Raw genomic sequence first — 12,821 nt, forward strand, 5'->3', positions numbered from 1 at the left:
TTAAGGAAGAGTTAACACCTATTCTCTTGAAGCTGTTCCAAAAAATATAAATGGAAGGAAAACTTCCAAACTCTTTCTATGAAGCCAGCATTACCTTGATTCCAAAACCAGACAGAGACACCACTAAAAAGAACTATAGACCAATTTCCCTGATGAACATGGATGCAAAACTTCTCAACAAGATATTAGCCAACCGGCTCCAACAATACATTAAAAAAATTATTCACCATGACCAAGTGGGATTTATACCTGGGATGCAGGGCTGGTTCAATATCCACAAAACAATTAATGTGATTCATCACATCAATAAAAGAAAGGACAAGAACCATATGATCCTCTCAATAGATGCAGAGAAAACATTTGACAAAATACAGCATCCTTTCTTGATAAAAATCCTCAAGAAAGTAGGGATAGAAGGAGCATACCTCGAGATCATAAAAGCCATATATGAATGACTCAACACTAATATCATCCTCAATGGGGAAAAATTGAGAGATTTTCCCCTAAGGTAAGGAACAAGACAGGGATGTCCACTCTTGCCACTGTTATTCAACATAGTATTGGAAGTCTTAGCCTCTGCAATCAGACAACACAAAGAAATAAAAAGCATCCAGATCGGCCCGGAGGAGGTCAAACTTTCACTCTTTGCAGATGACATGATACTCTATATGGAAAACCCAAAAGATTCCACCAAAAAACTGCTAGAATTGATTCATGAATTCAGCAAAGTTGCAGGATGTAAGATCAACACACAGAAATCGGTTTCATTCCTATATACCAACAATGAATTGACAAAGAGAAATCAAGGAATCAATCCCATTTACAGTTGCACAAAAAGACCCATAAAATACCAGGAATAAATCTAACCAAAGAGGTGAAAAATCTATACACTGAAAACTACAGAAAGCTTATGAAAGAAATTGAAGAAGACACAAAAAAATGGAAAAAGATTCCATGCTCCTGGATAGGAAGAACAAACATTGTTAAAAATGTTGATACTACCCAAAGCAATCTACATATTCAATGCAATCCCTAACAAAATAACACCAGCATTCTTCACAGAGCTAGAACAAATAATCCTAAAATTTGTATGGAACCAGAAAAGACCCTGAATAGCAAAGCAATCTTGAAAAAGAAAACCAAAGCAGGAGGCATCACAATTCCAGACTTCAAGCTATACTACAAAGCTGTAACCATCAAGACAGTATGGTACTGGCACAAGAATAGACACTCAGATCAATGGAACAGAATAGAAAACCCAGAAATGGACCCACAAACGTATGGCCAACTCATCTTTGACAAAACAGGAAAGAATATGCAATGGAATAAAGACAGTCTCTTCACGTGGTGCTGGGAAAACTGGATAGCGACATGCAGAAGAATGAACCTGGACCACTTTCTTACACCAAACAGAAAAATGAACTCAAAATGGATGAAAGACCTCAATGTAAGACAGGAAGCCATCAAAATCCTTGAGGAGAAAGCAGGCAAAAACCTCTTTGACCTCGCCTGCAGCAACTTCTTACCCAACACATCTCTGGAGGCAAGGGAAAAAAAAGCAAAAATGAACTACTGGGACCTCATCAAAATAAAAACCTTCTGCACAGCAAAGGAAACAATCAGCAAAACTAAAAGGCAACCGACAGAAGAACAGAGGGTTACTGGAGGAGTTGTGGGAGGGGGGATGGGCTAAATGGGCACGGGGCATTAAGGAATCTATTCCTGAAATCATTGTTGCCTTATATGCTAACTAATTTGGATGTAAATTTAAAAAAATAAAAAAAATTAAATTAAAAAAAAGGTGATTAAGGTTTTCAATCTCAATTTAAATGGGATGCTGGAACTGAACATTTTGTAGGAAATGGGTTGTCTGGAAGAGCTTCCTTTGAGAGAAAGATTCAGCAAGAAAGATTGCACCATAATCTAGTGTCTCATCTAGGAACTGGTGGACCATCCTGGGTCAGGTATGAAAAGTCAACCAGAAGACACTAGTGTCCTTAGAACTATCATGTATATAGGGGAAGGGAACTTGATCTTCATTATCCGTTAAACACAAAATATGGAAACTGAATGAAGAAACTTACATAAAAAACTGGTACAAAATAAATGAAAACAACAGGACTTCATAAAAAACAAGTGAACCTTAAGACTACCCAGAGTAACAGGATTCCCACAGGAAACAATTTCCACTGAGGATTAAGCCTGTAATAAAAAAATTACTAAGTACACAAGTCAGAAAAGAATGCCATGAGAATGAATTAGTACACTCAATAGGCAAAAAATTGCAGTGCAGAAATTATATATTCTCGAGCAACTAGAGAAAGACTCCCAAATGAACATGTTTAACATCTTCAAAGAGATAAAAGTATGAAAATAATCCAATAGGGTAGGATTAATTAATTCAAAATGGATTAAGTTCTTGAAGGTGAGATCTGTAACCATAAAGCTCTTAGAAGAAAACATAGGAAACTCCTTGACATGGGTCTTGGCAGTGACTGTTTGAATCTAACACAAAAAGCAAAAGCATCAAAAGCAAAAAAACAAAAACAAAAAACAAACAGAAAAACAAAAACAAAACACAAAATGCAAAAAACAAGTGGGACTACAGCAAACTAAAAGGCTTCTGCACAGCAAAGGACATCAACAAAATGGAAAGGCAACCTACTGAATGGGAGAAAATATTTGCAAACCATATATCTGATAAGGGGCTAATATCCAAAATTCATAAAGAGCTCATGCTACTCAATAGCAAATAATAATAATAATAGCTTGATTAAGGAATGGGTAGAAGAAGATCTGAATAGACATTTCTCCAAAAAAGACATACAGATGGCCAATAGGAACATGAAGGATGCTTAATATCAATGCAAATCGCAACCACAGGGAGATATCACCTCACACCTGTTTGAATGGCTATTACCAAAAAGATAAAAAAACCAACAAGTGTTAGTGAAGATGTGACAAGAGATAACAAGTGTTAGTAAACCCACGCACACTACTGGTGGGAATGTAAATTGGTGCAGCCACTATGGAAAATGTTATGGAGTTTCCTAAAAAAATTAAAAATAGAACTATATGATCCACCAATTCTGGTGGATCTTCTGGTTATTTGTCTTCTGGTTATTTATCTGAAGAAAATGAAAACACTAACTCAAAAAGATATACGCACCCCTATGTTTATTGCAGCCCTATTTATAATAGCCAAGACATGGAAGCAACTTAAGTGTCCATCAATGGATAAATGGATAAAGAAACTGTGGTATATGTATGCAATGGAATATTATTCAGCCATAAAAAAGAATAACATTTATGCACCTTGAGGGCATCATGGCAAATGAAATAAGTCATACAGAGAAAGAGAAGTGCTATATAATCTCTTATATGTGGAATCTAAAGAAACAGAAAAACAAAACACCAAACTCATAGATACAGAGAACAGATTGGTGGTTGTGAGAGGTGGAGGTGGGGGTGGAATGGGAGAAATTGGTGATCTGTTTTTTTTAGCTTAAATAAAAATGAATAGGGGCGCCTGGGTGGCGCAGTCGGTTAAGCGTCCGACTTCAGCCAGGTCACGATCTCGCGGTCCGTGAGTTAGAGCCCCGCGTCAGGCTCTGGGCTGATGGCTCGGAGCCTGGAGCCTGTTTCCGATTCTGTGTTTCCCTCTCTCTCTGCCCCTCCCCCGTTCATGCTCTGTCTCTCTCTGTCCCAAAAATAAATAAAAAACGTTGAAAAAAAAAATTAAAAAAAAAATGAATAAGTAATAATAATAATAATAATAAACAATAAGGAAACATCTCTAAGATATATTTTAAGTGATGAAACCAGACATGGATCAGTGTATATACTTTACTACCATTGGGTTAAGAACACAAATCGAGAAGGAAGGTGTGTGTGTGCGTTTCTTATTTGCTTGCATATTAAGAAAAAGATGTAGAGATGAGCATCAATAATAATAATAATACCAAATAGTTCCTGAACACCTTCCCCAAATTCAAGTCTTTGGTTAGTCTTTTACAAGTGTATCTTACTGTGAGTCCATGAGTCCCAAGCACCTTCTGTGCCCACAGTCTAGTGTTTGCTTTTAATTAAAGCAAACATATAAAAACCTTGTTTTAGATAATTGACCCTGCTACTGTGTCCATATATGTTTGAAACAAAAGTCAGTGCCTTGGCAAAAGTCCGCTATATATAGAACAGACATAAGGAAGGCCAGGAGCTTATGCTATCATTAGAAATTCCTCCTATTCGGAACACTATGTATTGGATAATGGAATAATATTCAATTGACCCAACCAGATTTTGTAGCAGATAGCATTTCCTTGGAAAAAGACTCCGAGCATCTGAGTTTGTATGCAATAGATTTATTAGCATGTGTTTTGGGGGAAAATATGTTAGGAGTATGGGGAGCACAACTGGGAATAAGGGGAAGTTCAATTGTAATGCTCTTGCAACAGAGGCTTCAGCAAATCATACAAGAAGCTCCAAAGCTGAATAGTGCTCTAGAGCTGTCCCGATTGACGCAAGAGGGACGGCCCATCAGATACCAACCACATTGACCAGTTATCAGATATGGGCTTCTTTCAGATTGGGAGCATAATCTTGGGCACCACTCCCTTGTTACAGGGCAATTCCTGAAGAGAGACTCAGCTGTGAAATGTCAGCAGGTAACACTCATAGGAGGTGGGGGATGGGTGCTTGATCCTGAAGGCAGACCCGGGCTGTGTACCATGACATCCTCCATAGAGTCTTAGGAAATTTTGAATGCAGAAGGCACTGAGAAAAGATAGTCAGAAGCAGTAGAAGCAGAGGTGATAAAGAGAGAGATAAACCGAGTCATGAAAACGGCAGTGTTATTACAGTATTAACAACAAGATAATTAGGTTGCTACAACAATTTTTGAATATCTTGAGAGGGTTTTGTATCTTTAAAAGTGATAAATTATATTTCAGATCTTCATAAACACGAACTGTAATTGTGGAGGCAATTGTATTGTCTGTATCTGTTTCTTGCAATCCGAAAAAGCAAACTTAAAAGACATAGGTCTTGGGTATTCAACTTTGAAGTGCATCTTATGCAAGGGTATTTATAAGAACATGTGAAGAAACCTTCATTGAAAAATATTAAAAGACTTTTAGAGAGATTAGGAATTTTGCTTACTTGCTTAAAAAAATTACAGTTGACCCTTGAACAATGCTAACAAAGGTTAGGGGTACTGATGCCCCACACAGTTGAAAATCTGTGTATAACTTTTGACTCCCCCAAACCTTAACTACTAAAAGCTTACTGTTGACCAGAAGCTTTATCAATAACATAAAGAGTTGATTAATACACACTTTGTATGTTATATGTGTTATATAGTGTATTATTACAATAAAGTAAGCTAGGGAAAAGAAAATTTTATTAAGAAAGTTGTAAGGAAGAGAAAATATATGTAGAGTACTATACTGTAAAATATCCACATATAAGTGGGCTCATTCAGTTCAAACTCACGTTGCTCAAGGGCCAATCATTACAGTTAAAAAAATAATAGTTCTGTTTAAATGTAGAGGCAGAAGATGTAAAATTGCATGCTAAAAGACCTATAAAGTCTGCTTTTTCCATTTTATGTGTTCACTATTTATCCTCTGTTTACATGGATAGCCTAGACGTTTAATACACGTTAATTTAAGACCTAATTTTCAAATTAAGTAACCTCAAAATGCATAGTTTTGTCCCTAGTGATATAAAATAAGTTGCTCTCACCTTGAGAAGTTTTTGACTTTTTTCTGGTTTCACAGGCAATTCCTGTAAATGCCATTGGGCAGGTACACAGACATTCTCCATCCAGCAGGATCACAGTACCTCCATGTTGGCATGGGTTGCATTTCCTCACATTGAATTCAGTGATATAATCTTCAAGGGCTCTTTCTAAATACTGTTTCTTTAGGTGTGCGTCTTTTATTTTCACTGGAACCAAATTATATATAGGAGACAGCTACAAGAAAGCAAAATATTTAATTTTAGAACTTTTTCTACTGATGGAGCTTGTGCAGTACCATTCACTGAATTATTTGTCCATTCATTAATTCAACAAAGGTTTGTTTTTTTTTAACGTTTATTTATTTTTGAGACAGAGAGAGACAGAGCATGAATGGGGGAGGGTCAGAGAGAGGGAGACACAGAATTCGAAGCAGGTTCCAGGCTGAGAGCTGTCAGCACAGAGCCTAACGCGGGGCTCGAACTCACAGACCGTGAGATCCTGACCTGAGCCGAAGTCGGACGCTTAACGACTGAGCCATCCAGGTGCCCCTCAACAAAGGCTTATTGAATGATTATTATTGGCAGGTATGATGTTTGCTGATAGACTATAGGAGTGATCGAAGCTAGGCATGATCTCTGTGATCATTATGGAGGTAAGGAGGTCACATTATGCAAGCAAGAAAACTGATATTAAAATAATCACACAGATAAAATGGAAACCATGATAGGTACTATATGGGATGGGTATATGTGTTTTAAAAATGGACAATCATGGACTTAAACTTTTCTCAGGATAACATACTGACATTATTTTGTGAATTGTTTATGCTGCCTTTTCCCCTCCTCCTCTCTTCCAACAGGTAGCCAGTGTCTCTTGTCAAACTGGGGTTTTGTGTGCAAGGCCAAGATCAGAAAGCCCCTGAAGGCAAATTCTTTGTTGGCTTTCCCCCACCCATAAAAGCCTGAACTCACTGAGGAATTTTTACTGGGAGAAAGGGTGTGAGAAGAATGCCACTGAGGCAGGAGATTCCTCCTGACTTAGTACGTCCCTCAGGGGACAAGAAACCATAAACTGGGTCTCTGGCAGCTATTTGAGGAAAAGCAGAGAGTCCCTAGAGAAGGTAGGTCCATATCAAGGACTAGGGATCCAGTTTTGCCAGGGACTCCCATGTACAATCTTGGCATAGAAGGCTTGGAACCACTTGACTTCAAGGGAACATGTGAGTTTGAACAATGAGGTTATTAGGGTGACCACCGTGGATTAAATATATACATATATTCCCAGTTCCCCAACTGAAGCATCAGGGTTCTTGTATTGATCTGGGCAATAAGACCTCCCTGAACCCCATCCAACAAATGATTAAAGGATGAATTTTCCAGCAGTAGGAAGGGATGGAATCTCAATACGAAACTTAATTAGAATTAAAGAAAATGAAGTAATATGGTTTCTTCTGCATAAATTCCTGGGGTCAAATACATAGTTGCTACAACTGAATCGAGGAAGCTTGGAAGGGCTTTCCTGAGAAAAATGACCCTTCCGCTGAGATTTGAGGTGCTGGGACAGAAAGAGGAGCATTCCAGTCATACAGAATTTGAAATGTCGCTATGGTGGTGGGGTGCCTGGGTGGCTCACTCAGTTGAGCATCCCAGGGTCCTGGGATTGAGACCTGTATCAGGCTCTGTGCTGAGCCTGGAACCTGCTTGTGATTCTCTCTGTCTCTACCTCTGCCCCTCTCCCCCACTCGCTAGCTCTCTCTCTAAAACAACAACAACAACAACAACAACAACAACAAAATTCTTATGGTGGAAAAGCCATAACATATGTAGAAGGTGTCTATATCAGCAAATTCAGTTGTGTGACTCAAAGACTTCTTTGAGTAAATAAATCATTAGAAACTGAGGTCCTTGTGTGGCATAGCACTTTGAAACAGGAGGCTACAAATTTAAAAGGGACTGGAATCCAAAGACTCAAGAAAGAGATTAAAACAAAAATACTACATGTGGGTAATGATGGATTGAATAATGTCAACTGAACTTTTTTTCTCTGAGGACAATGACAAATAAAACCAAAATTAAAAATCTGCTTGAAGGCCCTGGAGAGTTAATGAGGTAATACATATTCGGCTACGTTCTGGGAGGAGGTGGAAATTCAGGGAGGTGAGCTTAGTATTTTTGGGCCACAGTCCCCTTTTGACACATTTGCCTAATTTGGGAACAGGCTGCAGAGGGACTGAGGTAAAGGAGCACATCACTGGGCTGGTGGGGGTGGGGGGAAAGGTTGGTATTCAGGGACAGCAAAGGAAAAGAAGCCATGCTTTGGGTTGGGACCCAAAGCCCTACAGTCCTGGAAGTGAGAGGGAGCCAGAAGTGGGTGGCCTTGCAGAGACTGCAGTCTGGTTCGCATTAAAAAAAATCTTGAATCATTGTAACCCCAGAAGCTTTCCAGATGTAAACATATATTTTCTTTGGAAGAAAAGAAAATCATTCTAAGGCCTCACGCTACTCCTAGAAGAATTTTTAAAGTGTAATATTCAGCCCCCAATAAAAATAACTAGGTACACAAGGAAACAAGGTGACATGAACAAGAACCAGTAGAAACCCTAGAAGCTAAAGCAGAGCTGTGAGGATGACAAGATTTGATCTACCAGACAGACTTTTGAAGCGCTATGTTTACATGAGTCGGGCCATAAGGGAGAAGATCAGCAATTGTGGCAGAAAACCAGAAGTTACTTTTTAAAACAGAGGACTTGGGAAAAATAAACAAATAGAGATATTATAAGTTGATATTAGGGGTACCTGGGTGGCTCAGTCAGTTAAGCGTCTGACTTCAGCTCAGGTCACCGTTTTGAGGTTCGTGGGTTCGAGCCCTACATCGGGCTCTGTGCTGACAGCTCAGAGCCTGGAGCCTGCTTTGGATTCTGTGTCTCCCTCTCTCTCTTGTCTCCCCCACCCTTGCTCATTCTCTGTCTCAAAATAAATAAATAAACATTTTGGGGGTGCCTGGGTGGCTCAGTCGGTTAAGCTTCTGACTTCTGCTCAGGTCATGATCTCACGGTTTGTGAGTTCAAGACAGCTCAGAGCCTGGAGCCTGCTTCAGATCCTGTGTCTCCCTCTCTCTCTGCCCCTCCACACTCACGCTCTGTCTCTCTCTGTCTCTCAAAAATGAATAAATGTTAAAAGAAAAAAAAAGTTGGCATTAATATGCCAGTTTATGGACTGGTTAAATAGAAGCTGTGATACAACAGAAGCAAAATTAATGAATTAGAATATAGGTAAGGAGAAAATACTGACAATGAAGCATAAAGTGATAAAAGATTGGGAAATACAGAAAGAAGGTAGGAAACATAAAAGACAGGGTGACTGGGTGGCTCAGTCAGTTAAGCATCTGACTCTTGATTCTGACTCAGGTCATGATCCCAGAATTGTGGGATCAAGCCTCACATTGGGCTCCATGCTGGAGCTCTATGTCTCTTCCACTCTCTCTCTAAAGTAATAATAGTAAAAATGGATAGGGGGAGAAGAGAAAAGATCCATATAATTTGAGTCCCAGAAGGAGAGAATATTTAAGAAGCAATATTTGAAGAGTTAATGGCTGAGAGTAAAACAAGCCAGTGGAAGATACAGAGGTACCCCATTAATGAAGAGCAAGGCTATAATTTTTTCTTTTCACACATAGCCATATCAGGGTAAAACTACTAAAAAAACAAAGATAATGGAGTAGATCTTAAAATCATCTAAGTAAAAAGTCTGATATTTGATTTTAATAGATATAATCAATGATAGAAATTGTTCTTGGACAATGAGATATTCATAGGAGATTTCTTAAAAGGTCACTTCAAAGGTTATGTCACTCACAGAAAAACAAATCTGGTTTTATTGTAGATCAAAAAGTAAAAGCAAAACAATAAAGCTTCTGCAAGAAAATATATAGGACAGCATCTTCAAGACCTTGAAGTAGGGAAAGATTTTAAACAGGACATAATGGCACTAACTATAATGAAAGGAAATATATATATATTTGACTATGTCAAAATAAAAAAAAAAAAAAAAACAACATTATAATTCCTGATATGATGTACTGAGAAGGACACAACGTCACTTCTGTGGTATCTTTCCAAATGGATAACCTCAATCTTCTGTAAGCCTAAATTGAGGGACATTTGACATAACAGCTGACTCATCAAAAAATGTCAAGGTCCTGAAAGATGAGAAAAGTCTGAGAAACTGTCCCAGAATTGAGGAGACTAAGGGGCCATTACAACTAGTTGCAGTGTGGGATCTTGATTGGATCTTGGAACAGATAAAAGATATTAGGGGAAAAACTGGTGAATTTTAAATAAGCTCTGTAGGTTAGACAGTGCTAATTTTCTTATTTTGATTAACTGCACGATGGTTGTGTAAGTTGTTAACATCAGGGGCTGCCGGTTATAGGGTGCATGTGAACTCTGTGCTATTTTTGCAGGTTTACTGTCTGTACTATTTATGCCATTTTACAGTAAGTCTAAAATTATTTCCAAATAAAAAGCAAAAAGGAGAACATCTGTTACAAAAAATATCATTGAAAGGTGAAGGTCCTCAAATGAAAAAAAAACCTTTTATAATACCTTTAAGTGAGACTAGGCTTATATCCAGAATATACCAAGAACTTCCACAGTCAATGCAAATGTTCACCAGCACACTCTTTTATAAATTAGTATATAGGATTTAGATTTTAACTATGTTATATTTATTTGGAAGAAAGTAGCCTCTTACAGACATTGCCACATTGGCATGAACAACATAAGCATGTGGCAGAGTTATTTTGATTTTTGGGAAAAGACATTCATCTTGTTTTACCTTTTAAAGGAAAGTCAAGGCCAGATAATCTGAGATACAGGAAGAGAGGGTCATGGGGAAACGACAATGTGGAAGAAATGCATAAACAAAGTGTTCAAAGAGATAAAGAGGAAGGTCATGTAATGACCATAATTTCAGAGAAGCCTCAAACCCTGGGGGCAAAACTCCCTCAAGAAGACAAAGAACAATGAAAATGTACTTGGTGAAGTGTCTTTTTCTGATAAACTTTGGCTTTCCATTAGTTAAGAGAACAGTTCTCCTTTGTCTCCTACACTAGCTAATTGTATCTTTCTACTATTTGTAGTCATGAAACGTGCTAACATACAAATAAATTGAAAGATAGTTTAAAAATGAAGTACATTAAAAAATAATAAATAAAATGAAGTAAATTGAAGTTTCTTATATATACAGAGAGAGAATCCCAAGCAGACTCCTGCATTGTCAGCGCAGAGCACTATGTGGATCTCAAGCCCGCAAACCATGAGATCATGACCTGAGCTGAAATCAAGAGTTGGAGGCTTAACTGACTGAGCCACCCAGGCGCCCCATATGAGTGTTATTTTTATCCCTATACAAGTGAGTTAGGACTGACTTTCACTACATCTTTATAACAGTAATGAGGACAACACAGAGCACCGTGACTACAGGTCCTTGAAATACTTATGCTCTTTAACATCCGATGCCTCACTGCGAAGAGTTGCACAACAAAAATGGCAGGTAAATGATTCATTATTACCTAGGTTGTTCCAGAAAGTGCTCAATATAGCTTGACATGTGGGTGCATAAGATTGGTTAAGGGAAACAAGAGAGGGAGGATGGAGGATAAAAGGCAAGATGAAGGCAAAGGCAACACAAAATTCATGCCAGGAGGACTGACCCATTGGCATGAGGTGGGTCACAAATTTGGGGATATTTTCTAGTGCACTAAGTAAGACAACTGAATTTAATGGTCACATGCATTTAAGAAATATTTACATCGTTCACAAGAGAAACAAAATGATCCATGAAACTGAGTTTAAAGAGTAATATCTCCCATGAGTGCTCATAAAGGAGACACTGTATTATGTAACATCCTTTTAGTAAATAAAGCAGTGAGTTATATAACTTGGCAAAAACAAAACTTTACAGGAAGCCAATTTGCTACATGCTAGCTATACTGATCTCTGCTGCTATTGCTTTAGAGGAAATAATAAACTTTATATCTCTCAGGCAATCATTAATAAATGTAATTTCCTCAACTGACATTTTTATAACTAGTTTGTAGTGGTAAGCTTAAGAAGAAACCAAAGTTCAGCTATTCTGTTGAGATAAAATGTAGAAATGTTGTGTTAACATTCAGGCCAGCTGGAAATAGAAATAATATACTTTCATGAAAGTTGAAGACTCTGACAAAAGCGAATACTGAAAGTGAGGCTCTTTCTCCTCTGCCTGAAGAAGGGCTGAGAAAAAATTCTTGGGCTGGGTCAACACATTCCTCAAACAGAGGTTTGGGGTCTGCTGAAGCACACGGACAAATGGAGAATCAGAGCCATGAGGTTCTACTTCATAGAGCATGGCCATAGTTACTTTATTTTTTATTTTATTTTTTCTTAGTTTAGTGTGGAAAAATAAATTATGCTGTTATGTTGTGTTGTGTTATATATAACTGCTTTACTTAGAAAATCTGTGTGAAATTCTTTAGAGTAATATAACCTCCCAGTGTTTTCTCCAAGATAAACTGTTTGCAACATAAATATCTAGATAATGGATTTCATTTGCTCAGAGGATTAAACATAAGCCAGTTAATAGTTTAGTGTGGTGGGGAGTGTGGGTGGCAAGAGGTTTCACCAATTCTTTAAATAGTTAAATAGAAGGATCAATTCTTAAGACTATCCCTGATGTTTGAAGGTGTCATCCATAGACAATAGAATGCTTCAACTTACCAAAGAATTAATTAGTGATTATAGATTGCTTAATTACCTCATGGAATAGCTTCTAACTAACCAAAAAAAAAACCAAAAAACAAACAAAAAAAAAAAACCCACTTCTACTGCATTTATAAAATCAAAATAACTTGGAATCTATTTCAAGGTCAAACCACACTATATCTCATATCTCTTTAGGGATTTAAAAGTCATGCAAAGTCGATAAAGAACACAATATTTTAACTGTTTTCTGAACTTTATCTACAAGAAGATAAATTTTAAAAAGTGGTTGCTGGGTGACTCACTATAGTTGCCATTTTCTTAGGTAGAATATTGATCTGA

The 12,821-nt window shown here is 37.7% G+C and overlaps 1 protein-coding gene across 1 annotated transcript in view; it reads right to left on the minus strand.

Annotated features, from left to right (window-relative positions):
- Positions 1–4,341: 4,341 nt before the first annotated feature.
- The window catches only part of C9 (complement C9), a 53,742-nt gene continuing 45,262 nt past the window's right edge, over positions 4,342–12,821 (minus strand). Inside the window, exons 10-11 of the mRNA XM_060637647.3 lie at positions 5,743–5,974; positions 4,342–4,773 (exon numbers count right to left, since the gene is read on the minus strand). Coding sequence (XP_060493630.1) covers positions 4,748–4,773; positions 5,743–5,974 — 258 coding nt within the window. The 3' untranslated portion in view covers positions 4,342–4,747. The remainder of the gene's footprint in view (positions 4,774–5,742; positions 5,975–12,821) is intronic.

The sequence above is a fragment of the Panthera onca genome, chromosome A1, assembly GCF_046562875.1.
Source record: "Panthera onca isolate mPanOnc1 chromosome A1, mPanOnc1 haplotype 2, whole genome shotgun sequence".
Lineage (NCBI taxonomy): Eukaryota > Metazoa > Chordata > Mammalia > Carnivora > Felidae > Panthera > Panthera onca.